At 41.7% G+C, this 27,732-nt stretch overlaps 4 protein-coding genes across 4 annotated transcripts; all 4 read right to left on the bottom strand.

The window, feature by feature from the left end:
• Positions 1-3,051: 3,051 nt before the first annotated feature.
• LOC129339144 (olfactory receptor 4N2-like) lies at positions 3,052-3,987 on the bottom strand. The gene has a single exon (XM_054993748.1). The coding sequence runs from the start codon at positions 3,985-3,987 to the stop codon at positions 3,052-3,054; it is 936 nt and encodes a 311-aa protein (XP_054849723.1).
• Positions 3,988-9,044: 5,057 nt separating this feature from the next.
• LOC129339143 (olfactory receptor 734-like) lies at positions 9,045-9,983 on the bottom strand. The gene has a single exon (XM_054993747.1). The coding sequence runs from the start codon at positions 9,981-9,983 to the stop codon at positions 9,045-9,047; it is 939 nt and encodes a 312-aa protein (XP_054849722.1).
• A 5,932-nt stretch (positions 9,984-15,915) lies between these two features.
• LOC129339142 (olfactory receptor 1038-like) lies at positions 15,916-19,703 on the bottom strand. Its single transcript, XM_054993746.1, has 2 exons — positions 18,770-19,703; positions 15,916-16,226 (listed from the first exon to the last, which is right to left on the bottom strand). Exons 1-2 carry the CDS (start codon positions 19,596-19,598, stop codon positions 15,916-15,918), a joined length of 1,140 nt encoding a protein of 379 aa, XP_054849721.1. The 5' UTR covers positions 19,599-19,703.
• Positions 19,704-26,046: 6,343 nt separating this feature from the next.
• On the bottom strand, positions 26,047-26,994 carry LOC129339141 (olfactory receptor 11A1-like). Its single transcript, XM_054993744.1, has one exon. It carries the CDS (start codon positions 26,992-26,994, stop codon positions 26,047-26,049), a length of 948 nt encoding a protein of 315 aa, XP_054849719.1.
• Between the last annotated feature and the right edge of the window lie 738 nt (positions 26,995-27,732).

The following is a 27,732-nucleotide window of genomic DNA, read 5'->3' as shown; positions in this document are numbered from 1 at the left end:
ACAGAATTCTCACACTCTTCTATTCCAGAGACTATTCAATAGTCTTTTCTATATCTTTCATAAACTTGCCAGAAAACTACCTTTCCGTGGGACAATTTTAGCATCCACTATTAACAGTGCAATCCTAAACCGAGTTACAGCCTTCTAAACTCATTTACTTCAGTGTATTTAGATGAATGTTACTCTTCTTAGAATTATACTGTCAGTATTTTAGTTTATGAACGGTAAGAGAAAAGCTGAAGCTCAAGGAGATCAGAAAAAGGGGGTACAATAAGACATGCAACATATGCAACATATATAGAACATTACTATCAATCTTCTATTTCATGTGCTCAATTACCATTTCAATTTCTTGCATACAATAAGTCACACAATCCCATTCCCAATACATATATTGTACATAATTCCTGAGTAAGTCCTATTTATTGAATAAGTCCTATTATTTTGTCCTTGTGTCCTTTCAATTCTTTTTGTCCCTTTTCTAGGTCGCTCAGAAACGCTGGTGTGGAATATGTGCAAGCCGCTTATACTCCTCTGACAGGTAGAATTGAAAGCATCACTGCAGGGTGTTGGCTTGGCTGGCTACGAGCTCTGCCGGCTTATTTCTTATAGGTTCGTTTCGAGTCCGTCTTCTTCTGGCCAATCATTAGTTTCTCTCGACAATTATTTCTTCAATCAAGGCTACGAGTAGTCATTTCGGATTGGTCCATAAACTAGTATTCTAGTTTATGTCATGGGGTATTCCCAAGAAACAAAGAGAATATGCTTTTTAACTAGAGGTAGGCACGGACTGGAAAATGGACCAAAATTTGACTCAAACTCACCCTCTTTGGCATCTGCAAACCGGCAGCTTGTGGGATGTGCATTTTTCACAGAGACATGACTTTGGGGCAGGTTTGTTGGTCCGTTGCTCCGTGAACGCAGATTACGCAGACATCATGGCATTGAGCAATCAATTCCCTAGGCAACGTAGGAGCCACCTGCATACCTTTTGCTGCCTTTGGAACACACCAATCTTAGCCCTGAAAACCTTGATAGGCAGCTCTGGCTGTGATCCAGAGAGCTTCCATTATTCTCTATGTGAGCGTTTAGGGCGGAACCATGGTACTTTTCATAGTAGGATTTTAAATTGTGTCCATACCTGTTCCGCATCCCATATTTGCAGGGGTTTCACACTTGCGAGCTAGTCATGGGACGCAGTGCCGATCTTTTTCCCCATTAACCTGATTTTTCTCCCTGTGGAGAAACCGTGATGTTAATTTTTAATCAGCTGCTCAGTTAGGGCTGACCCAATTAATGCCAATGTGAACTTTTGCAGCTCTCCCCCCTCTCCTTTTCCCTGGGAGTTGATTGGTTTATGTGGAATTAACCACACCCACTGAACTCAGCTCTCTGAACTCCTTTTCCACTATTTTTGGCCGCTCTGCAGCCCTCCTGACAACCACTCACTCCCACTCCACTTTTCCCAGTGATAAGGCAGGACTTCAATTTGCACAGCACATTTCTTCAACTCTGAGCATATGTTGTAATGTCCCTGTGTTACTACATCTTCTGTGTTACTACATCTTCTGCCCTTTCAACCACCCACCCCACCCCACTCTTCCTGGGGTAAGGAAGGACTTGCCTCCCCCAAGTGTAAGGCACAGTGGGGAGGGGAGTAGACTCATAGTCACCCCTGGCTCATCTGAGACTTGCCGTGCTGGAGCTTGGCTGGGACGCCTGCTCTCGTCCTCCGCAGCCAGGCTGCGGAGCATGTGAACCACCTCGTCTGAGCTGCTTCGTCCAAGCCCCAGCTCACTGCGCAAGAAGTACTGTTCCACCATGAAAGTAGTAGTATGCTCTTTGGATGATATTCTGGTACTGGAGATAACGTTGAGAATCAAGGAGATTTTCCTTGATCACATATTGTAAATTATTGGTGAAAATTCTGGAACTCAGTGTAGGAATTTCCACTCTAGAAGCTGGTAGGATACAAAGATGGGATTTAATTCTGGCTGCATATTATTATGACAGAAAATATAAACCGTTTGAAAAGCATACCGATACAGATGCAGCCTTATATTTGCCAGTGCTAGGGAAAATACCTTCCAATAGAGATTTCTTGTCTAGTGTATTCTTCCTAGGAGAGCTAGCACACCAAAACAACTCTGGAAAAACCCCATTTTGTCAAAAGTAATGCATTACACCTTTGCATAAGGGCCACTTTATGATGCAGATGTATATCATTTCCAGGAAAATGGAATTGGCTGTGAAGAATGAACATCTCCTCTGGGAATGATGAGTGACAAGTGGGGGACCCTGCAAGACTCACAGTGGGGAATCTCAACCTTTTCCTTTGCTTGCTCAGCGTGGTATACAGTGCAACAGCATCTGTGGTCTTGTCTTCTCCCCCCACCTCCAGCAATCTATTGCTTACCTATCTTCTTCCCTGCTCTATTTGCTTACCTACCTCCACACATACTCATTTTGTAGGCTAGCAATATCAGTTTGGCGTTCTATATCCTCAATTCTATATCCTATATCCTCTATTTAACTAGTCTTTGCCTGATTGTAACCACATGATAGGAGGGCATGAGAAAAACCAATCCTAGCAATATGGTTATGAACATATTTAAGCCAATTAGATTGGAAAATATCTCTGTTTATAAATGGAGGTAAACCTTGAGGATTAAAATGACCCTTCAGTCACATATATATACGTCACACACACACACACATGCTTCAGCTCTAAAGCAACCAGCCTCCAGTCTTACCCTAGCATTAGACACACACCTGGGAACCTGTATAATTGTCCTAAAACAAAGCATTCTTCTTTTGAAAGTAGAAAATAGGCAAAAACTGGAACTCACAAGACAAAAAAAAAAGACAAAAAAGTAACATATTCAGCCATTCTAGAGATATTTTTAGGTGATGATCTCGGTACAGCATCAATGAAAACAGAAATTATCTGTTCTGAAAATTAATTTAAATAAAGTATTCCAACGGTTTTTTCTTATATTAAGATGCACATACCTGAGTCCCATTTTCTACCTTCTAATTTTGCATTTGTTTTTATTCTCTTGTCCAGAGACAGTATCTTTTGATTAACTTCTTAATGGAACTCTTAATTTCTTTGTTCCTCATTGTGTAGATCACTGGGTTTAATAAGGGGAAGATCACAGTATGGAAGACAGCGACTACTTTGTCCAAGGGTAAAGGTTCTGAAGGGCGTGTGTACAGGTAGATGGCTGGGGTGAACATCACAAAGACAACAATGATGTGTGTGACACAGGTGGAGGAGGCTTTACTCCTCCCATGTGTTGTACTAGTTCTTAATTTGATCAAAAGGATAGCATATGAGATGAGCAAAAGTAGAAAGCCTGTTGATATAATCAGGCCATTGTTGATGAAAGTCAAGAACTCCACCTTGTGAGTATCAGAACAGGCCAGCCTGATGATCTGATGGACATCACAGAAGAAGTTGTCTAAAATGTTGGGTCCACAGAAGGAGAGCTGGTGGGTCACAATGACAAGGATAATAGCATGAACAAATCCTCCAGCCCATGATGCCCCAAACAAGATGTAGCACATGCTTTTGTTTATAAGGTACGTGTACTGTAGAGGTCGACATATGGCCACATACCTATCATAGGCCATGGCTATTATCAGGAACATCTCAGCTGCTCCCAAGAAATGCAAGAAAAAGAGCTGGCACATGCATCCACCATAAGAGATGGTTTTGTGCTGGCTGAGGAAGTCAGCCAACATCTTTGGTGGTGTGACAGAACTGTAGCAGATATCAAGGAAGGCCAGACTGGCAAGGAAAAAGTACATTGGGGAGCCCAGCTGGCGGTCCACCCAAATAGTAAGAATAATAAGGATGTTCCCAGGCAGGATCAGTGAGTAGAAGAGTACAAAGATGAAGAAAAGGATAAGCTGTACTTCTTTACCTTGAGAAAGTCCTAGCAGAAGAAATTCAGACACCTCAGAACCATTCCTGTGGTCCATGTCTGTGGTGTATATACACTGCCAAAAAGAACAAAGAAGAAGGTAATCATTAGCACAGTGCTGCACATATAAAAATGAATTACTTTCGAACATGATCAAACCAGAGCAGAGAGTATCAGTTTAATGTGAAGCAGAATTAGACCATTCTAAGTCCATTGGGTTCAATTGGAAGGGCATTAAAATAGTATAATTCTGCTTATGTTTGTGATCTATATCCCTAATATTTCTAATATCCTTAAATGTTACAAGAGAAAAAAATGTGATTGAGTTTATTTTGATCAATAGTCTTTGTAACAGTGAAATAGTTCCAATCAATGAAGTAATTCCAAATCAGTTGAAATAATCAGTTACTCAAATAATCAGTTACTATTCTTGAATAACTGCAAAGTTAATGAACAGAGATAACATTATTTAACCAATCCAACCACTTCTTACAATAAATAAGGTCGGCATTATTCATTCAGTATAACTTGTTCTTGAGAAATATAAATGCTGCCTAGATCCAGAGGTCAAAACACCTCTGCTCATTGCTTGTCTTAGAAACCACTTTAGGGGGTCTCCAATTTAAACTTGATGGCGCTTAATTTTTATTACTGTTAGTCTTTCAGCAACTGATTTTTGCATTTGATCTTGTAACATAAAATGCTATATTAAGTATTTTAAAGGAAAAGGGGGAAGAATGGAAAGCTTGTTAAATGGCACTCTTGTTATACACAGACATGGGATGACATGTGTACTGTGGAGTCCTCTTCCTCTACATGCACACTGTCCAGAACTTAGGATCTTGAAACTTTGCATACAAAAATACAGATTGGAGCAAATTTCCCCCATACTTAACTAAAGTGATTTTTTTTTTGCACACAGAAGAGTAGAAGCAAGCAAGAAAGGCAATTTCAAATGCAATACATAGGCACTTTCAAATAGCAATTGGTAATAAAATACCTTAGCAAATCCAGCAGTTCCTAATGGCTCTTCGGGGTAACAGTGTTGATGGACAACCTAAGATGTCCTCAGCTATGTAGCCTGTGAATATTGTTTTCCATCTTCATTTTGCATTGTTTTGAAAAGCGAGCAACTAAATCTCCTCTGTTCCCAAATAAAGATATCAAATCTCCTTTCATCAAAGTTCCTTTAAAAAGCTCTTCATTCTGCTTACTGTAATGGAGGTTGAACTGGCTTCTCTATGTCCATTTGACCAGATAATACTCTCTTGGATCTGGATCTGCCCAGAGTTTTATCTTTGCCAAGGCTTCAGCCCATGACCAGGAGAGGAGTGAAAAATCTTCCCAGATATTTAATGTGGAATACTGCTGCCACCTCTACAAATGTTCTAATCAAGTATTCAAGAAGCCCAGAATGCGAGTGGTTAAATAGCTTCTTATGTCTACTGTGTCTACTGTTCTCTACGGGGATGTCAGTCAGCCAGCTAGTCTTACCACACATATGAATGAACACCTTAGCAGATCAGGCACAATCCTCTGGTGAAATTCACCCTAAAGATACAAACCAGTTCCAGCCACAGTAGCTTAGTGCTGGCAGGGCTATGAGCCAACAGATAAAGATCCCATCAGGACCCCCTCCCTCCACCCTGTCCAAACTCAGACATTATATGAAACAGATTCAGAAGAATTATCTAGCTCAATAGATACCAAAGTGACCAGAACCCCAGAATTTTGTCCTCCTCAAGTTCCCCTGGTCTTGGAAGTGCTGCAGAGGGTCTCTCAAAGGCAGGGAAAGCCAAAGTGGTTTCAAGCACTGGAACACCAGAAAGGAGAAAAAGCCCCAAGCAGTTCAAAAGACTGAAAAGGCTCATTGCTTGTGGGAAAGAACCATGTCCCCAACTTGCTTTGGGCTTTTTTCATATATTACAGTATTTATCGGGAGGGATAAAATCAGAGGAAAATGGCTAGATTAGTAAACATTTCACAGAAACACTTTGGGGGGAAGCAGCCTTCAGCTCAAAGAAGATATGAGTGTTTCCCTCAGGGATGGAGGATTTTTTTAAAAAAAATTGACTTACCAGGATCTCTGGGGAAAGGGCAGGGAAATGTAAATATAGATCGCTTCACAATTCATTAGAATCGAATCAACTTTTCAGTTGTTCAAAAAGGCTATGCTGGGGGTTGTGGGGTTTGCATTAACAAGCTTATGATTAGAGGTGGGCATAATGAAAAAAGAGACAAAAATATACACAAAACTTGGTGGTTAGTCTTGTTAAAGCAGTTGCCAGAACACTGAAGGAACTCTGGGGAATGAGTCTGTAATGAATCTACCCACCGAAAAATTTGTGCGTTTCGTTTTGGTAGTTACATGCAAAGGCTGTGCAGGCAGGTCAGGCAGATGCGTGGGCTGTCTGGCAGCATGTTGTTTTCCTTAATGGCATTGTCTGCGCATATCATGCACCCAATTGACTCCAAACTGAGCCCTTAGCGTTAACTCCATTGGTGGGAAGGGGATGTGTGTGACACGCATGAGTGTATTTTTTTCAGTGTTTTCTGAGCAATGGAGTTATGGCATTGGTATTAAGTGGCTAATCCAAACTGAGCCCTTAGCGTTAACTCCATTGGTGGGAAGGGGATGTGTGTGACACGCATGAGTGTATTTTTTTCAGTGTTTTCTGAGCAATGGAGTTATGGCATTGGTATTAAGTGGCTAATAGGGATCAAAGGTTTGCTTTGCACTGAGGAGGGGAGCCGCAGATAGCATGATGTAATCAGCATGGTGCCATCATCATCCCTTTCTGTGTGCTTTTATGCATAATGCAAGGAAAGGCTGCCCTGGCAATATCCACACAGTTTTGCACATGTGGGTTTGAGGAGGGAGGGCTCTCCTTCAGCCTCCAAGACCCTGGCTGCCACAAAGTCTCATGTTATGCAGATTAGGATGAAAATTGGAAAGAAAAGGCAATTATTAAAGGAGAGCCATGAGGTCCCAGGCATGTGGAGCTGGTTCATGCCCATTCAGTGGCCAGCTGCTGCTGCTGTCTTTCTCTTAGGTGTCATGGTACAATAGCCACCACTGTGAATAAAGAAGTCCTTCAAAGATAGAGAGTTGAGCACCAGGAAGAATTTCATCTTGCCAAGAAAACCTTCTAGCTTTGGAGGTCCTTTCTGATTAAAACGGTTAACCCAGCATGTACTGGACATTCACACATGCATGCATCCCAAAGTCTTCCAGATCAATATTCCCCAGGGGAGGAGAGATCTGGTCAGATTTTTTTTATTTTCTGGCACAGCAAGGGGACTTTCTTGTTTAGCAGAGCCCACAAATGTTACGCCTTCATTTTCATAAACGGTTTTAGTCAGAAGGGAGACTGGCAGACAGCAACTATTCAGTCTCCCATTTTTGCTCGCACAAATATGAAAAAAGAGGGCCATCCTCCCTCCCATTCCCGTGAAAGAAAAAAAACAACATCCAGCACCCCCCCCCCCTCTTTCTGTATGCTTTTACGCACAGTGCAAGGACAGGCCGGAGGTCAGCAGGTTTAAACAGGATTAATCCAAATGGCCCGTCATTGTGGAAATGAAACTACAAGGCTCAGGGAAACATTGTATAACTGCAGGAATCAAAGGTAAAGTGTATTGGCTTTGTCACTAAAGCAGGATTAAAAGAAAAAATCCCTGTGCTGTGCCAGACCAGTTGAAAATGGAACACTCTCCTGCTTGCATGCCATGCTGGTGATGTTTGTTTTCCTCCATTGTGTGTGCCCAGCCACCGCCAACACTTCCTTGCTTTAAGGTCCATTGATATGTGAATTTTCATGTGCATGGGTAGGTTGATGTTTCCTCAGCTGAGGCTTTGTGTGAGGCTTCTCTCCTTCCCACCCACCTTTGCACCCCTGTCTTCTCCCTGCAGCCCCTCCCATATGGCCTAGATGTTGTGCTGGCTCCCACCATCATCCTCTAATATTTATTGACTTCATTTATATACTGCATTTCTACACAATAGGTATCAAGAGCAGTTTACATTATTCTCCTTGCCTCCTTATTATCCTCATAATCACTCTGAGAGAGAGGTTAGGCTGGGAATGTGTGACTGAATCAAAGTCACCCAATGAGCTTCCACAGCAGAGGGCTGATTCAAGCCTGGCTCTCCCAGTTCCTAGCCTGATACTCTAACCACTACACTGGATTTTATGGGGTGGTTGCTGTTGAACTGCAGCATGCAGCCAGGCCTGGATGAGTCATGCAAGTTTTGTGGTATCACATCACCCAATAGTTGCTTCTGGGCCTGGTCCTGATGAGTCCTCCCACAAAGGCCAAAACAGCCCTGGAAAGGGCCCGGACCCCTCCCCCTACCTTTTACTGACAGAAACTAAGCCTGGAAAATTGGCTAAATTGTTCAGGTTGCTTAGCAATAGCCATGAGGGCATCTCATTAAAGCTGCAGGCAATCCTTTTATCATTTTGGGTTTTTTTTAACCTCCCAATGTAATTTTTTTTTTTTAGATTTCCTATTTTTTTGCAAACCTGAGGAATTTTTTAGGTGTTTAGTAAGAGCAGTCTTGTCCATTCATGGTCCCAGTCTCCATATTTAAATATTCATTCCTCAGATATTTTCCCCTTGGCTACTAGTATATCAGATGTTCAAGAAAAGCAGCAGAATCCTAAAGAGATACTAAGCTCTCCTAGGCCAGCCAAGGTGTAAATATAAACAACCAAGTTGGTTGAATATGTAAAAACAAAAAGGAAAACTCATAGAGATTACAAGGAAGGATATTGTGGCATATGTAATTTTAATGTAATGAATGTTACCTATATTTTGTAGCTGCAGAAGACCACCAGAGCCAACTAACATATACATGAACAACAAGAACAACAAAGAAAGAAGAAGAAAAAATTGGCACAAACTGGAACTCACAAGATCCTTGCAAGACAGAAAATGTAACATTTTTATTTTAGCCATTCTAGAGATATTTTTTAGGTGATGATCTAGTTACAGCATCAATGAAAACAGAAATTATCTGTTCTGAAAGTTAATTTCAATAAAACCTTTTTTCTTATATTAAGATGCACATACCTGAGGCCCATTTTTCACCTTCTAATTTTGCATCTGTTTTTAGTCTGTTGTCCAGAGACAGTATCTTTTGATTAATTTTTTCATGGAACTTTTAATTTCTTTGTTCCTCATTGTATAGATCACTGGGTTTAATAAGGGGAAGATCACAGTATGGAAGACAGCGACTACTTTGTCCAAGGGTAAAGGTTCTGAAGGGCGTGTGTAGAGGTAGATGGCTGGGGTGAACATCACAAAGACAACAATGATGTGTGTGACACAGGTGGAGGAAGCTTTACTCCTCCCATATGTTGCACTAGTTCTTAATTTGATCAAAAGTACAGCATATGAAATGAGCAAAAGTAGAAAGGTTGTTAATATAACCAGCCCATTATTGATGAAAGTCAGGACTTCCACCTTGTGAGTATCAAAACAGGCCAGCCTGATGACTTGATGGACATCACAGAAGAAGTTGTCTAAAATATTGGGTCCACAGAAGGAGAGCTGGTGGTGAGTCAGGGTGACAAGGATAATAGCATGAACAAATCCTCCAGCCCATGATGCACCCACCAAAATGCAGCACATGCTTCTGTTTACAAGGTACATATACTGCAGGGGTCGACATATGGCCACATACCTGTCATAGGCCATGGCTATCAGTAGGAACATCTCAGCTGCTCCCAAGAAATGCAAGAAAAAGAGCTGGCACATGCATCCACTGTAAGAAATGGTTTTGTGCTGGCTGAGGAAGTCAGCCAACATCTTTGGTGGCGTGACAGAACTGTAGCAGATATCAAGGAAGGCCAGATTGGCAAGGAAAAAGTACATTGGGGAGCCCAGGTGAGGGTCCATCCTAATAGTAAGAATAATAAGGATGTTCCCAGGCAGGATAAGTAAGTAGAAGAGTACAAAGATGAGGAAAAGGAAAAGCTGGACTTCTTTAACCTGAGAAAGTCCTAGCAGAAGAAATTCAGACACCTCAGAACCATTCCTGTGGTCCATGTCTGTGGTGTGGGTACACTGCCAAAATGAACAAAGAAAAAAAAGGTAATCATTAACATAGTTCTGCACATTTAAAATAGAATAACTTACAAACATAAACAGAACCAGAGCAGATCAACCTGGGTAGCGGTGTTAGTCTGCCTATAGCAGTAGAAATGAGCAAAAGTCCAGTAGCACCTATAACAACAACAACAACAACAACAACAACATTCAATTTATATACCACCCTTCAGGACAACTTAATGTCCACTCAAAGAGGTTTACAAAGTATGTCATTATTATCCCCACAACAAACCACCCTGTGAGGTGGGTGTGGCTGAGAGAACTCCAGAGAGCAGTGACTAGCCCAAGGTTACCCAGCTGGCTTCAAGTGGAGGAGTGGGGAATCAAACCCAGCTCTCCAGATTAGGGTCCCATGCTCTTAACCACTACACCAAACTGGCTCTCACTTTTTCAGGTATCAGCTCATACCCTACCACAAATTTTGTTAGTCTTATAGGTGCTACTGGACTCTTGCCCTTTTCTACAGAAACAGGGCAGAGAGTATCAGTTTAATCGAAAGCAGAATTAGAGTATTATAAGTCCTTAGACTTAGAAGTGCCTTTAAAAATGTATAATTCTGTTTAGGGCTACAGTGTATATTTCTAAAGTTTTATAAGAGTTCCTTAAAAGTAATAGGAAAAAAAGATTTGTTTCTGTTTAATTTAATCAGTAGGTTTTGTAACAATAAATGAAATACCTCCAAATCAGCTGCACTGCCAATAGTCAGTTTTTATTATTGCATAACTTCAAATTTAAGGAACAGAGATAACAATGCTTTAACCATCCCAAACACTTCTTATGATAAACAGCCAATAGCATTTTACAATTGTTCAAGAGAAATATAGAAGCTGTCTAAATCCTGCAGGTCAAAGAACGAAGGCAAGTAAATCGTTTGTGTGTGTGTGTGTGCACACGCGCATACATGCACATGTGTGAGCAGCTAAGGATGAAATGTTTTTATAGTTTATTAGCTCCTATGATATGATTTTCATACAAGCAGCTTGGCTTGGCTGACTTCAGCTATGCCCTTAAATGACTTCTCCTATAAATGCTACTGCCTCAACTACTGAAGGTCTCGTACTGGGGAGCTGATACCTTCTTCAGTGACATGTACTATAGCACTGTTGCCAGCCTTTAGGCCTTTGGTAATGGCTGGCCTGCTGACTTGTAGTGGCTGCACAATTTCAGTTGTTAAGGTTTATATACCCCCTTGTCCTTTGCTTTTTATTATGATTGATGTTGGTTGGATTTCTAAACTTAATGTTCATGAACCTGATGTTAGATATACTGGGCCAGAAATAATGTTAGCAGGTGATTTCAGTGCCCATACTGGTGTTGCCAATATAGAAATTAAGGATGATTATGTTGATGATCTTCATAATGGCAATAGGTAAACAAAAGATCTTATGTCCATAAAGTAATCTTTCAGCCTGAATAGTGCAAATTACCCTGAGTTCTTGGATACTAAGCAGGGTTGTCCATGGTTGTACTTGGATGAGAGACTATCAAGGAAGATCAGAATTGCTATGCAGAGGAAAGTAATGGCAAAACTTCTGTTCATCTCTTGCCTTGAAAACACCAGCAAGAGTTACATAAGTCAGTGGTGATTTAATGGCATTTCATTATTATAATTATTATTATAGCAACTGATCTTTCAACAACTGATCTTTTATATTAAGGGTTTTATATGATTAAAAACATATCTAAAAATACTACAATTACTTACATACTAATAAATACACATAATAAAAGAAACAGAACCAAAACCAACTAATCAAAATAAAAAAAACATACATAATACAGACCAAAACAAGAAAAAACAATCTAAACTAAAAGGTTTCTGATTCTCTCCAAAACAAATATTCGAATCATGTCAAATCTACACTTTCTCTAGGTAATGATTAAAAGCTCTCTTTCTTCTAACGTCAAAATCCCTTAATCCATAAACCCACAATTCATCACATCATTGTTATCTATTTCGTATAAATAGTCTATGAAGAGTTTCCACTCATCAACAAATGAACTTACTGACTTTTTTCTAATCAGTGATCTTTCATTGAAATCAATGAGCTTAGACTGGAGTAACTCTGCATAGGATTTCAGGTTGCCATTTTAGCTAGTACCATCATCTTTATCAGCCATTCCTCCATTGTGGGCAGAGTCAAATTCTTCCAGTTTTGAGCAAACAAAGAAAGAGGAAGCAAGAAATGCAATTTCAAATGTCTTGCTGCTGTAATCAGCAAATGATCAATAAATTTGATCTAGTAATATTAAATGCCGTCCATATGCATCCACACATTTTATAGGAAAATGAAAGAATGGAAAGCATGTTAAATGGCACTATTGTTAGCCACAGACCCAAGATGATGTCTACTGTGGGACCTTTTACATATATACTGTATAGACCTGGGTTGTGATATCTTAAAACTTTTTATACGCAAATACAGACTGGAGCAATATTCCCTCCATACTTAAGAAGAGTGATTTTTTTTTTAACTACAGAGAAAAGGAAGCAAGAAATGCAATTTCAAATGTAATACTTAGGAAATTTCAAATAACAATTGGCAGCAAAATACCTTGGGAAATTCCAGAATTACTAATGGTATTTGGAGTGAACAGTGTTGATGTGCTACCTAAGATGTTCTCAGCTAGGTAGCTGGTAAATGTTGTTTTCCGTCTTTGCTTCGCATCATTTTGGAAAGTGAGCAACAATAAAATCTCTTCAATTCCAAGATAAAGATATCAAATCTCCTTTCATCAGACTTCCTCTGTTCTGCTTACTGTAATGAGGGTTGAACTGGTGCCTCTATGTCCATCTGATCCAATAATACTCTCTGGGATGCTGCTCTGCCCAGTTTTATCTTCGCTAAGGCTTCAGCCCATAAACAGGAGTGGGGTGAAAAATCTCCCCAGATATTCAGTGTAGAATATTGCTGCCACCTCTCTGAATGTTTTAATCAAGTACTCAGGAAGCCCAGAATGTGAGTGGTTAACTTGCTTCTTATATGTCTACTGTGTATACTGTTCTCTATGGGGATGCCAGCCAGCCTTACCACATACATTCATGGATGGACACTTTAGCAAATCAGGCACAAACCACAAGTGACATTAATAACCTAAAAATACCAACCAGTTCCAGCCATAGTATAGGCAGATATAGTATAGTATAGGCAGATAAAGATTCCCTCAGACCCCTCTCACACCACCTAGTCCAAACTCAGACATCATATGAAACAAAATCAGAAGAATTTTCTGGCTCAATGGGTATCCAAATTGGCCAGAGCTCCAAAGTTTTGTCCTCCCCAAGTCCCCCTACTCTTGGCAGCTCTGCAGATGGGTCTCTCAAAGGTATCTCCAAAGTGGTATCAAACACTGGACCATCCCTTGCCTTTCCAAAAAGGAGAAAGAGCTTCAGTAATTCAAAGGACTGGAAAAGCTCATAGGTTGAAGGAAACAATCATGTCTTTTTTCAAATATTGCAGTATTTATTTGGAAGGGTGAAAGCAGAAAACATTTGCAATGAAGAGTGAACAACATAAACACCAGAGGGTTTTTTTTAGCTCAGCCATCAGTACAAGAAGAAATTACTACTTTCCTCAGGTTTTTTTTTTAATTATTATTCCTTTGACTTACTGGGATTTCTGTTCTTCCTGGGGAAAAGGCAGGGAAACATGAATCTAGATTACTTCACAAAGAATTCATAGAATCCATCCAGCTTTTCAGCTGTTGGAAAAGGCTATGCTGGGGGTTGTGGGGCCTGCATTGACAAAAGCCAGATTGGATGAGGGCAAAGGACACGGCTGGACAAGACTAAGCTAAAAAAACTGGCTGAATCCCACTCATTCTTTTTACAAAGGAGCACATCACCTAAAATATATAAGATTGGTGCACACTATCTTCTTTTAGAGGTTCTTGAATTTATTAACTAGGGCATTGTTAAGACAAGCTAAGACATTAGGGTTTACAGGCTGTGGCTGGCAACCAGCAGGAGCTTACAGTGCATGAACATAGGGAGCATGGTGTCACATGCACCATGATGTCATTTCTGGGGAAACCCAGAAGTGACATTGGGTAGCTCTAGGAATTGGCAGAAACTCTATGTTAAAGCCATAAAGTTCCAGGCAATTTCTAGAACTACCTAATGTCACTTCCAGGGTTTTTCCAGAAGTGATGTCACAGCATATACAGTAACAACCATCCATAACAGGAGCCCTGGGAGCCCTATATGACATATTTATTGCTGTATTCCCAGAACATACCACTGGTATGTAATTATCCATAACCATTGGCATTACAGTAAAGAGTCCAGTAGCACCTTTAAGACTAACTAATGGTCTTGGCATCTCCCCCCCACCCCGCAAAACATAGTTCTCCCATCTTCCACTGTACATATGGGTCATGATCCCATAGCCATCTTATCCCCAGCACCCTAGGGAATTTGGTGGTTTTGCTAACTATGATGTTCCTGACTTCCCAATGACTCCCCATTCCCATGGGGGTTAGCTCAGTCTCATATCTGGGGGGAGCCCCTTTCATTCAAGACCCATCCATTTGCTCAAAAATTAGGGGGTGGGTTAATTTACACACATTTAGTCCCAAACCCATGACAAGTGTGGGGACAATCAAGTCCTGAGTGCACCCAGAGTCAATTAGAGCGCGTACTCGAATGTGAGTCCCTCTCCAGGGATTAACTGGAGTCACTGGCATGTAAAGCCAAGCTCCTTTCTGTCTCACCTCTGTGGGTGTTGGTTCTTCTGCGACCTGCCAGTGGGGCCTTCTCTTGGAAGGTCGTTGGCATTTCCCGCTAGTGCAGGGAGTTTTGTGTCCTCCTCGGAAGGATCTCTGCTTGAGGGTTCCAGGTTTCCTCCCACTTCCAGGCCAGTCACTGCTTTGCTCCATCTCTTAGAGGTTTTACAGGAGAGCTTACTTGTTGATGCTCCATCCTTCCACACAGCCAGAGGCTTCACCGGTGGTTCTCTCTTCCCCCTGGGGAATTCGGCGACAAAGTGGCCAGTTTCCCCACACTGGAGACAAAGGCCTCTTCTCATATGGATGGCCTTCTCCGTCTCCAGGGATCGCATCTTTTGGAGTCTTTTCTCTCTCATGCCCCCCTCCGAGTGGGTTCTCTGAACCCCCACTTGGTGTTGCATCTTCAGAAGTTTAACTACTTGCTCCCAGTTCTCCACCTCACACGCGTGTTGGATCCAACCCCGCAATGTTCTGGGGTCATCTTGTACCAGGGCTTTGGCCACCAGGTCGGGGTTCAGCCTGGCCCAGAAGAATTCAATCTTGATTCCCTCTGTCCAGTCCTGCACCTTGGCCGCATATTGCCGGAATTCTGCCACATACTCTCACATGAGCCAGCTGTCTTGTCTTATTCGTTTCAACTTGGTTCTGGCCCACTCCTCTTCTAATGGATCCTCAAATTGAGCTCGGAGGGCCCACACGAATGCTTCCAAATCATTCAGCTCCGGGGCTCTGGCTTCATACAGGATGACATACCACTTGGCTGCTGGGTCACCCAACCATGAGCCCAAGTGGCTTACTTGGCTATGTTCATTCAGGAAGGTGTGGCCCCACTCTTGGAAGAATTCCATCACTCATACTAGGAAAAATCCTCATTCCTCGGGGTCTCCTTTAAAGCGGGCATCTAATTTATGCCATCCTGCGGGTAGGGGAGCCCCCAGTGGGGCTCCCGGCCCTCCTGGAGGCTGCAGGGCAGTGGAAGGTATCACCAGTGGTGCAATGGGTGTTCCTCGGGGTGGTGGAATCATCAGGAGTCATCTTGGCGGGGCTGTTGGTGCTCCTCACAGCCCCAGTCCGGTCAGTGGTCCAGGGGGGCAGGTGTCACATCTGCTCCTGTAGGCCTCCCATCACTTGCCCAACTTCCCTAGATGAGGTTGCCCAACTCCCCCCAGATGATCCACATCTCGCTTTGCACAGTCTGCAGGCCCTCAGCTATGTTGGGGTTCTCTGTGTCTCTCCCGCTTGACTCATCCTCATCCTCCATTACATCGTCCAACTTCTTAAGAGGAATGACAGGTTCAGTTGGTTCGAGGTTATCCTTTCTCTTGTTCGGGTCCCTCTCTTCATCTGATCCAACAGGAGTTCCCAGGGGTTTATCCGGCTCCAGGTGGTCCTCCGGTTCGACCTTATCATCCTGCTTGTCATCCGGAACCCCCTGGATCTGGTCTGGGATTACTGGGGTTTCATTGAGTTTCCCCTGGATCCCTCTTTAGAAGTTCCTCTGGCTGAACAGCTTGCCTTGCTGCCTCAGCTTCACCTCTTGGCCTTGTTGATTCCCAGATCTACGGGGTGCCCACTCACGTGGAGTAGTTAGCAGCCAGTCCTTGTGATTCACCCCAATCTTGGGAACCGCTCCCAGTCCTCTCCCCACAGAGGCCAGCATCTGTAGGATGTTGGTGGTAGGTTCCCTTGACTTCCCATCAGTTCTCTGGTCCACAGCTTCCACCACAGTGCAAGTAGCAGGCTCAGAAGATGAGGTCCAAGAATCTAAAGGACTTCTGCCAAAATGTCAGGTTGGTATGAGTTAAAGTTACTTTATTAGAGATCCATCAGCATCAGCATACACAGACACAGGTCTTGGCAGAAGTGATGTGTAGGAGTTTGGAGGGGTTAGTTATAGGGAAAGTTCCAACCTTTAGGATATGGACGGTTAGGATTCTAGCACGAACGAGCCAGGAGGGGGGAAAGGGAGGATAGAAGAACTGGAGGAGAGAAGCAAAAATGAAGTCAAGCTGACACTCGAGAACACATTCTCAAGTGGCTGCGAAAACAAAAGTAGACACCACAGCAGGCACCTGTAAGACAAGCAACTCCAAGCCAAACAGGCCACCAATATGCAACTATTGCCATTACAAGTGTTTTATCCAGCATTAGTTTGCCCCAAAAACTCAATGTCTCACTATTAGTATGTTGACAAGATCTCATTGCTCCAGTGCACCCACAATACCAAGTTGAGTGCTCACACAATGTACAGCAGTTGAGAATATTGGCAAGCAGCAACAAAGGTCTGATATAATCAGGGATGTGGCAAATTTAGATGTGAATACAATTGTCAGTTGAAATTACTGTGATCAAACTCCTCTGTGATTTGAGACTCTGATTGGATCACCTTGATGTTGCCATTCAAAGTTTCACTTGAACACCATGCCAAACAGCTCTGTGCCTTTGCTATAACCACTTGAACTGTGGAATTGGGGCCGGCCCATGCCTTGGTAAATCTGTGTTGCATCCTGGGGCTGCTGTTACGTCTATGCAGTTGCAAAGCTAAATCTTCTCAGATGGAGGCACAACTTCCCCATGGTCATAGCCCAGCCAGTAAAGGGACCTATTCTCTCAAATAGCTATTGGCAAGAGAAGTGGAGGGGAGGGAAACTGGGCTAAAGACATTTCCTTAGCAAGCAGCTGAGCTTCTTGACTAAACTTCCAAGAGACATTGCATTTGTATAGCTAGAACAAAACAATTATTCTTATAAATATGATATTTTATATATAGTTCATGCAAATGATGGTATCCTGGAAGGTTCATTATTATTGGTTGATTGTTAAGCCAGGGGCAGGGTTTGTATGCATATATTGAGGGGTTCTGTTCTGCTGAATGTCTGTCTGTTCTGATTGGCAATAAAGCATGTTGTTGAGCTGAAATCACTCTGGGCTGAAATTATTCTGAGCTCCAGACTCAGTACACAATAGCCAGTTTATATATTGCTTCAATCTACTACTTTATATAATTTGATATTATGTACAATGAAGTTAGCAGACTGAGGTGGTAGAATTTTGAATTGATCCTTACAGAATTAGTATACAACAGGTGAAAGGTAATACAATCAGAAAAGCAAGGAGGAGACTCTGACCAACTAACCCACACCCTTTCATGGCCTATCCACACACCCCAGCAAATATTTAGGAGAAACATATGAAATTGTTCCCAACAAGTCAGTAGTTTCAGAGTTATTCGTTGTGCATACAGAGAATTTATTTATATGCAATGGTCTGTCTTTCTCAAAACAGACAGATTACAAAGCTACTTCGAACTATTAAATATCAATATAATAAAGCCAGCAAATAACAATAATATTAAAACAATAAATAAAGTTTGCGGAAGCCATGGACCTCTGCACTGCAGGGATGAACAATCCATTTTCTTCAGGGAAAATGATCTCTGTAGGCTACAGATCCATTGTAATTCCAGGAGTAATTAGGGTCCCACCTGGAAGTTGACAACAACCCTAAGCTACAACTAAGAAGACCTAAGCATAGGCTGTAACAGATCACAGTTTACTCCAACAGGTTAAGTCCTCCTCCAGTGAATGGAGTTGATGCACTGAATTCTTGGTTAGCTAGCATTACCCTTTTGTTTTAGCATTATAAAAATCCCCTACATCCAATGTACCACAGCTATAAAGTATTTTGAATATTTATGTTTGCATTACATCCAGTAGAAATGATATTTGAGTCTGTACAAAACTATGAACTTTACATGCAGTAGGCTGGATCACATCATCGTCTTTTGCTCAATTTCTCCCTATTCTTCACGTTGATACAGTCCATATTCTGCAGGAATTTTGTCCACACGCGTTCCATGATCTCTAGACTAGTGTTTTTGAGTGATCAAGGGAGACCCTTCCTTCCATTTTTTCATGAGCAGAAAACCTGGTTGAATCTAACACAATGATTCAAGAGAAAGACATCTTCTTAAGTCTTGCTAACTTTAGACTAACCTAGGTGAGTCTTACATTTGCTCAGAGTTCTCTTCCAAGCCATCTTTACCTCTTTGTTCCTTAAGCTGTATATAAGGGGGTTAACAAGAGGTGTCAGGACTGTGTAGAAAACAGAGAAGAGTTTGTTCAGATCTTTTAGCATTTCTGTTTTGGGTAGCACATAGACAATAATGATTGTTCCATAGAAAACTGAAACAACCACAAGGTGAGAAGAACAAGTAGAGAAGGCCTTTTTCCTTCCAATCTTTGAGGGAATTCTCAGGATGGCTGTAATGATGTAAACATATGATGTTATTGTGAATATGAATGCTGGAAAAGTGCAGACGGATGCCAAGACTGTTAATGCAAGCTGTGCCTTGTGGGGGTCAGTACAGGAAAGCTGCATGATTGGTGTGTAATCACAAAAGAAATGCTCTATTTCATTGTGGCCACAGAATGTCAACTGAAACACAAAGACTATCAGTATTGTGTTTTCCACAAACCCGCAAATCCAAGAGGCAGCCACTAGTAAGAGGCAAACCTTGTTATTCATAATGGTTGTATAGTGCAGGGGTTTACATATTGCAACATAGCGATCGTAAGACATTGCTGAAAAGAGATAGCATTCTGTTGCTGCTAGAGACCCAAAGACCCAAAACTGCATGATACAGGCATGAACAGGGACGGTCCTTTTGCCTGTCAAGAAACTAGCAAGCATCCTAGGCAGAATAGTTGAAGTGTAGCAGGTCTCCAGGCAAGACAGATTCCCCAGAAAGAAGTACATGGGGGTGTGAAGGTGCTGATCAGTCACAACGAGGACCATTATGACGATGTTCCCAGCCATGGTCATCACGTAAATGATGAGGAATAGGAAAAAGAGAAGAATCTGCTGAAATGTCTGGAGATCCCCAAATCCTAGAAGGAGGAATTCTCTTGTGATGGTTTGATTTTCCCATTGTAATACCATCCTGTATTTTGCCTTCTAAGGTCAAAGAAAATAAAAATCATGTATCAGCCTTTATTTTAAGTTGATTGAAAACAAACACCACTGGAGAAAGGTTTGGTGGAAGGGAGTCATAGGATCAGACCCTTACTGCAAAACCACACTTAGCTACTCATCACTGATTTGTATATATAATGTGCGATGTCTGAATAGTTTTATTTATTTATTCACGTTTGTGATGGACTGCACTTAAAAGGAGGTTTCCTAATTGCAGCACAATCAGAGACCTGGGAGGGAAAGAGTTAATTATTGCCTGGAATAGAGAACTTGAGTGACAAGCTGCTTCCTCCTCTCTGATTAGTCAGTTTAGAACCACTCTGAAGTGAGTCAGTTGGTTTCTGACAGGATTGTTGAGAGGGTGTGAGTGAGTCTGACAGGGAAGGTTTGGTGTGAGAGAAGAGGAATCATGTGCCTTAACTGTAACATTACTGTTCTGAGGAAGAATTGATTTTAAAAATTTAAAGTATAAGTATCAGTATAAGCTGAAACCTATTTTACATAGACACTAGAGAACTGGGCGTGTGTTTTGCCAAGAGTGATTAGGTAGTGAGTTGATACTCCCTTTCAGGACAAAATAAGACAGGTTATATTTTCTTAAGAGAAGAAGATTAATTCCTGCCCAGTTTCTAAAGGGGGTTAGGCTCTGAGAAGTAACCCAGGTCTTTTGTGAATGGAAAACAGTTTTAAACTAACTCCAGGAAGCCTGAACTCTCATAGGAAACTTTGGTAGTGGGGGGGCGGGGGCTTCCCCATTGAAACCCAAGCCTTGGGCCTCCATACCATGTCTTTCTTCATCCTAAGGTTAAAAAAAAATCCAACCTCTGCTTGGATTTGATCTATAGCAATTGGCATGTGGTATCATTTAGATCCATGCCACCTTCAACTGTATTTTAAACTTCTATGAAAAGGAGATAAGCATTTCAGTCCAATCAACATTCTTTTGATATTATTAATGAAAGGAGAATCTTCAATACTGAGAATGGCAAAGATGATAGTCATAGGGAAATGATGCTCACCTGAAATAAAACAGCAAGGAAAGCCTGGAACTTGTTTCTTTAATGAGAACCCATCTATTTAACACGTAAAGCATATTTTTCCATAGCATTTTGAATCTCAGTTTCTACTGTAAGATTTCATTGCCTCCCATGATTTGATGCCTTCCTTTCTCTGTGTGTTTTAATGTATGTGCCCCAATTACACTGCTTAAAAAATAGTAATGTTCTAACGAACCTCATGGGACTGCATTAACACTCTTGTTCCCAAAATATTTTTCTAACCCTTTGAGGAATGTATGCCCCAATGAAACTAATTATGAAGAAGGCTAGGCAAATTATTAATGGTAACCAGGGCTCTTTTGGACAAAAAAACCCCAACTCAGAGTAAGGAAATTTCTGGAGATTTGGGGTGCAGTGGGGTGGGGTACAGCTTGGTGAAGGCAGGGTTAGGAGAAGTGAGGGAGCTCAGCAGAGTATAATACCACATAGTCCAGACCTGGAAGCTGCCATTTTCTCTGAGGACACTGACCTCTGTCTTGTGGAGATTAGATGTAATTCCAGGAGAACTTCAGGTCCCATCTGGAGGTTGTCAACCCTACAAAAATCATAATCTGGAAAAATCCAAAGTCACTCTCATGGTTATCTAATAAATTCTTGTCTTTAAAATGCAAGGTATGTGCCAGTAGAATATATTTCCTTGGTTAATTGAGGTTTGGAAGAATAGAAGACTATATATATTTTGGATTGAGCCAGATAAAGGGTTTGATCCAATCAGATTCTCTGCTAGTGAATCTTCAGAGTAGGAGTTCTCTGTGGCAGGGAATATGCCTCCCAGGGTGCACTCCCATGCACCATAGTGGACCAATTTGGGTCCATTTGTGAAGTGCAGAAGTTCTCCAGGGGCCTCCTGCCCTCTGCAGCAGACCGAATTGGGCCAGTTTGGGGGCCAAAATCAGCCCGCTGAGGAGTGTAGAGCGCTGCTGGGGCAGCAGGACATTGTCATACAGGGCCCTGGAGTGCTCCTGTGCTTCGCAGCCCCAAATAGGCCCAATTCTACCCACTGCAGATCATGGGAGTGCTGCCTGGAGGGTCCAGGAGAGCTCCTGCACTTCACAGTGGACCAATTTAGGCCCCATCAGGCCCGATTCAGCCCCAAATGGTCCCAAATCAGCCCGCTGTGTAGAGCAGGAGTACTCCTAGGGGTGGCACGAGGCCCCGAGTGATGACATCACTTCCCAGAAGTGATGACATCACACAGCTCTGGGAGTGCACTGAAGGTGAGTGCTGGGTCTCCTGCCTCCCACTGAGAGGATAAGAGGACTTGGCAATCCTACTTTATCATATTCTATCCCCACCCAACTTTTTAATTTTGAGTGATAATCAACAAATGCTGAGAGCTCACTGGGAAAAGATACCAGGAGAAAACTGGTTTTATTGTAACCTAATGATGGGTAGTCTCTCTAAGGGTGAATACATGTATCAGTGGCATATTTGGGGGATATCGCTGTAAATAAGTCATAGCTAGCCATATTGTGCCCTTATTGCTAATCCCTAGTTGTGAGATGACAATAGCACTCAGCTGACAATCTAAAATTGACACAGAATTATCTCCTCACATACACACATTTCTGAAAGATGGGACTACTAACCTGCTTCCGTAACGTTGCAAAATGTCGCGCAAAAAAAAGCGGAAGATAGCGTCTTCTCGCGAGAGTTTTGTGCGATGTCGCACAAAACTTTCACGAAAAGACGCTATCTTCCACGTTTATTCTGCGATGTTTCGCAACGTTACGGAAGCAGGTTAGTAGTGTGAAAATGGTTCTCAACAGTGCATATTTGCTCAACTTCATTTCTATAGAACTGCAATAATGAAAAACAGTGGGGGGCATTACTGGGGGGAATTCAGACTTCAGATGGAGAAAGAGGAGGAACAAAATTATGAGGGTATTGTTCATTCTGGAAACCTGGAAAACCATGCACAAGGCTCCTGATGTGGGGCTACACATTCCGTAGGCCCTTTACTGGAGGAAGGGGAAAATATTACCTTGGGCCAATGGACTCTCTAATTTAGCTCATAGAGTTGTTGAATGGATACAAAGGGGTGACCTTGAGCTCTTCCTCGTAGCTGTTGGTAAAATCAGTTGGACTTACTTCTGAACAAACATATCTAGGATCAAACCATAATTTTAATTACATTAAATGAGAGCCAGCTTGGTGTAGTGGTTAAGAGCGCGGGTCTCTAATCTGGAGAACCAGGTTTGATTTCTCACTCCTCCACTCGTTGCATCTGACGAAAAGAAGGAAAGATCCATCTCCACAACTGACAAACACATAGGATACGACCCTATGTTATTAAAGCCACAATATGTATGATTTAAATGCAGTCTAACTTTTTATTCTTTCTAAGGGCCAAGCTACACATGACAAATGACACTTGAACGGCAAGTGGATTGAGTGGAGGGCAAGTGAACAGGGAGAAATACACTTGCCATTCAAGTGTCATTCGTCATGTGTAGCTTGGCCCTAAGAAAACTATCTCCATCTGGAATGGGAAATTTAATAATGAACATATTTATATGAAAAAAGGGGGTTCTATGTCCCAATTTCTTCTCTGATGTATTGCTCTTCTCCAGCTGTGGAGATACCATCTGCAATCTGAAGGCCAATTTCAATTCCAGATTCTGTGTCCCTTAAGATAGCACAAGCAATATTTGCTCTTAAAGAAATATAAAAATCAGTAGAACTAAACAGCCTTGAATCTTAGACCTTAACCTGACTGTGAACTCTACATTATATTGTCTTTCTTTTTTTGGACTTCACATATCAAAGATGCCCCTTGAGAAAGTGGAATATTGAATATGATCTATTAATCAAACATAATGAATGAATAGGAAATGAGGAACACCTGAAAGAAAAGAACATAGAAAGACAGGAAAAAATAGGTTTTGCCTTTATTAAGATGGCAGACCTTTATAGCTTGGATCAAGTGGTTTTATGGTATTTTGAATGAAATTACTCCAAGGCTTAACTGTTTTCTAAAATAAGAAAATCCTGATCTGCATAATCCCCCCAAACCCCTATGCATACTTTTTGCATTGTAAGCTCTGGTGGTCTGTGGTAGGCATAACACATCTGAAGCTAAAGCCAGGAGCCTCAAAATTGACCTCTAAGGAGTTGCTGTGTTCAAAATGAAGGAAACAACACAAGTTGCTTTTGTTTTTCCATTGGGCAGAATGGTGGGCTATAACATTTGTTATAAATCAAATTACATCTGTTTCCTAGTATTTTTTAAAAGTTTTACAGTATTCAAAGATCCACTCCGTGGATTGGATCCAACCAGCTCTTCTGTTGGTTTAAAAAGGAGGAAGGGGTCCACTTTGGCCACTAAAAAGACTGCACTGGGGATCACGGAACCTGTACGGACAACAGTCATGTGGGATGAGGGCTGTATGAAGATGGAGAATTTGACAGGAATGAGCAACAAAGCAGGCAGGATCAAACCTCATGTGTTGTTACAGCTCAGGAGTAGCAGAATCTGGAGCAGTTCTGAGCCAGGTTTTACTCCCCACCCCTTGTATGCCTCTTTCCCTTTCAGGGTAGTTTTAGACAAGCTGCTCTGAAGGACTCAGATGAGCCTCACTGCCTTTTCTTTATTTGTGCTAATTTGTTCTAAATGAAATCATGCTCTGTTTATCTGAAAAAAGAACATTCCAGGTAACTCCCGTCTTCCTGCTTTGAGAAGTTCAGCTTGTCTTGTAAATCTTCTTCATTAACACTATGGTGATGGAGAGTGCCCTCAAGTCATAGCTTACTTATAGCGTCCGCTGGTGGGGTTTTCATGGCAAGAGACTATCAGAGGTGGTTTGCCATTGCCTGCCTCTGCAACCCTGGTCTTCATTGGAGGTCTCCTATCCAAGTACTAACCAAGGCTGACCCTACTTCGCTTCTGATATCTGATGAGATCAGGCTCACACGGCCTATCCAGGTCAGGGCCTTCATTCTCACTGCACTAGAACAAAAGAGAGTGCAAAAATAATCAGAAGCCCATCCCACACATTAACACATTAGAATGAGAAGTCTTTTTCCACGATCAAGTCCATACTCCTTCAGTAATGGATCAGTAGGGAGATCATGTGGTCATGTTGAATGATGCAGTACCTTGTCACAACAGCTTTGTCCTCCCTAAGAGACTGGTGACTTCGATGGAAAAGAATTGTTGCCTATATCCAACCGACTGTACACAAAACATGAAGTTTACTCATATTCTTCTCTGTTCCTGCAGCACTTTTTAACCCTGGGAAAGATCATTCCTGGGATTGCAGCACCTGCACAGAGGAACAGCTGTGTGGGTTTGGGGGCTGAATGAGGACTTAGAAGGGAATGAAAGTGCTCCTCTACCTGCTTCTGCTAGGTCAGCACCTCTCACTCCAGTTTTCTGAGTAACACCTGGGAATGATCTTTCTGGAGGTTGGAAAGGGCTAGAGGAATAGAAAGGAATGTGAGCCTTCTGTATACAGATGGTTAGATACAAAGTTATGTTTCCCCCACCAGAGTTACATATTACCAGTCCCACCCACATGATTTGCTTTCAGTGTTATTGGAAGCAATGTCAGAGACTGTTTGGGGTTTCAACTCCCATACTGAAGCTAAAAGTAAAATTCTCAGGATTTATTTCCAGCTCTACCAGGATAGCCTAAAGCCTGATCTCATCAGATCTCAGAAGCAAAGCAGGGTTGACCTTGGCTAGTAACTGGATGGAAGATCTCCAATGAAAATCCGTGTTGCAGAGGCAGGCAATGGCAAACCACCTCTGTTAGTCTCTTGCCTTGAAAACACCACTAGGAGTTGCCACAAGTCAGTTATGACTTGGCAACTCTCCACCACTACCACTTCCAGTTGTAAAAGTGTCCTTAAATGGTATTACAAATGTGAAAAGAATGAGAAGTTTTGGATTCTTGGTGCTGTGAAGGATTTTTATGCTTCTTGTATTAGCAGCTTGTGTTTTAACATTGTTTTGTTTTTAATTATAACCATCTCAAGCAGGACTCTGAAGAAGTGGGATAGAAATAGGCTAAATAAATAAATACTGAACTGTGATGAGAATTAATATAAGATACAAAGGTAATAAATTAAGAAATAACAGAGACAACCAAATACAAATAGTTTATCAACTTGTAAATATTTTCTCATTCATATTAAATGCTGTTTATTTAAAAAATAAAAAAAAAACTATTTATATGGCCTCCTTGTCTTCACAAGATTCAGAGTAAGCACCTTTCTTAATTTTATGGTCTATGAACTCATATGCAGTTTGCACACCTTCTGGTAGTTCTCCTCAGGGCCTCCTTTACCTCTTTGTTTCTCAGGCTATATATGAGAGGGTTGATCAGAGGGGTCAAGATTGTGTAAAAGACAGAGAAGAATTTGTTTAGCTGTCTGAGTTCCTTGGTGTCTGGCAACAGATACACAGTGATGAGAGTACCATAGAAAATTGTCACCACTGAGAGGTGAGAAGAGCACGTAGAGAATGCCTTTTGCCTCCCTGTGGTAGATGAGATTCTAAGAATGGCAGAAATAATATAGACATAGGATGCTATGGTTAAAACAAATGGGGGCAAGGTGCAGAGGGAGGACAGAATAGCTGATAAAAGTTCTACTTGATGTGAGTCATCACAGGTCAGTTTCATCATGGGAGTGAAATCACAAAAGAAATGTTCAATCACATTGTCGCCACAGAAGGTTAACTGCAGTATAAACATTAACAAGATGGTGTTCACCACAAAACTGCCAATCCAAGATCCAGCCACCAGCTGCAGACAAATCTTGACATTCATTAGAGCAGAATAATGCAGGGGTCTACAAATAGCTACGTAGCGATCATAAGACATAGCCGCCAAGAGGTAGCATTCTGTTGCTGCTAAGAAACCAAATGCCCAAAACTGCACAATGCATCCAGTAACAGGAACATTGCGGTTCTCAGTTAAGAAACTGGCCAGCATTCTGGGGAGGATGGTTGAGGAGTAGCAGCTCTCTAAACAGGACAGATTGCCCAGGAAGAAGTACATGGGAGTGTGAAGGTGTTCATCAGTTATGACAAGCACAAGTATGAGAAGATTCCCAGCCATGGTCATGATATAGATCACTAGGAACACCAAGAAGAGAGGGATATGTATCTCTTGAAGATCTCCAAAACCAAGGAGGATAAATTCTGTAAAGACAGTTGCATTTCTCTGCTCGATTTTTTGCATGGCTGAATCTAGTGGAAAAATACAAAATATGCAGTCAATTTTGATATTCACAACCAGCTCCAGAGTTCCATCTGTACACATTGCCCAGAATCTATTGCTAATGGGTTTGCATCCAGCCAACTTTTCACCCAAAATTTCATCCACTTACCCTTCTTATTACATGACTTTTATCCATACAGGTCTCACAATCTTCAGAACAGCTGAAGGGAATCTTTTTTTTCCCCACTAGCAGAAAAACTGGTTGGACAAAAACATTTAAGTGGACTAAACAAACTTTAGCATGCACTGTATTATGCTATCCATATGTATGCATTCATGCATGCATGCATGTATGTATGTATGTAGAAAAGATTATGGAAGGAACATACATAATCTTCTGACCAAAGATCCCCTTTTTGTCTCTGTGTCACCAAACAGCTTGAAGGTCTTTAAATTTTCAAATGTTATGCTAAAGTTTGACCAATTTCACACACACACACACACACACACACACACACACACACACACACACACACACACACACACCTATTTACATTGATTGCAAGCCTTTATTCTGAGTTATTAACAAATGGTTGGCCAGTTGAAAAGCCTACTATGATAAGAAAAAAAAGGGTTAGATCCATTCAGCTGTTTTACTCAGCACCTCCCAGTTCTCTTCCTTACTTCACCCCCCCATCCCACATTGCTTTTGTCTATGCATATTCCATAGCCCTCTCCAGTGAGGAGACCCCTCATCCC

This window comes from Eublepharis macularius, chromosome 12, assembly GCF_028583425.1.
Source record: "Eublepharis macularius isolate TG4126 chromosome 12, MPM_Emac_v1.0, whole genome shotgun sequence".
NCBI lineage: Eukaryota > Metazoa > Chordata > Lepidosauria > Squamata > Eublepharidae > Eublepharis > Eublepharis macularius.
The sequence above is the reverse complement of the archived record's forward strand: the minus strand, read 5'-3'. Positions and strand labels throughout refer to the sequence as shown.

Coding starts and splice junctions, on each gene's coding strand:
- LOC129339142 (XM_054993746.1), bottom strand. CDS start 19,598: ATGACCATGGCTGGGAACATCGTCATAATGGTCCTCGTTGTGACTGAT. Junction 16,227..18,769: donor CAAATGTAAGACTCACCTAG/GTTAGTCTAAAG, acceptor ATGAAACCCCAG/TAATCCCAGACCAGATCCAG.
- LOC129339143 (XM_054993747.1), bottom strand. CDS start 9,983: ATGGACCACAGGAATGGTTCTGAGGTGTCTGAATTTCTTCTGCTAGGA.
- LOC129339144 (XM_054993748.1), bottom strand. CDS start 3,987: ATGGACCACAGGAATGGTTCTGAGGTGTCTGAATTTCTTCTGCTAGGA.
- LOC129339141 (XM_054993744.1), bottom strand. CDS start 26,994: ATGCAAAAAATCGAGCAGAGAAATGCAACTGTCTTTACAGAATTTATC.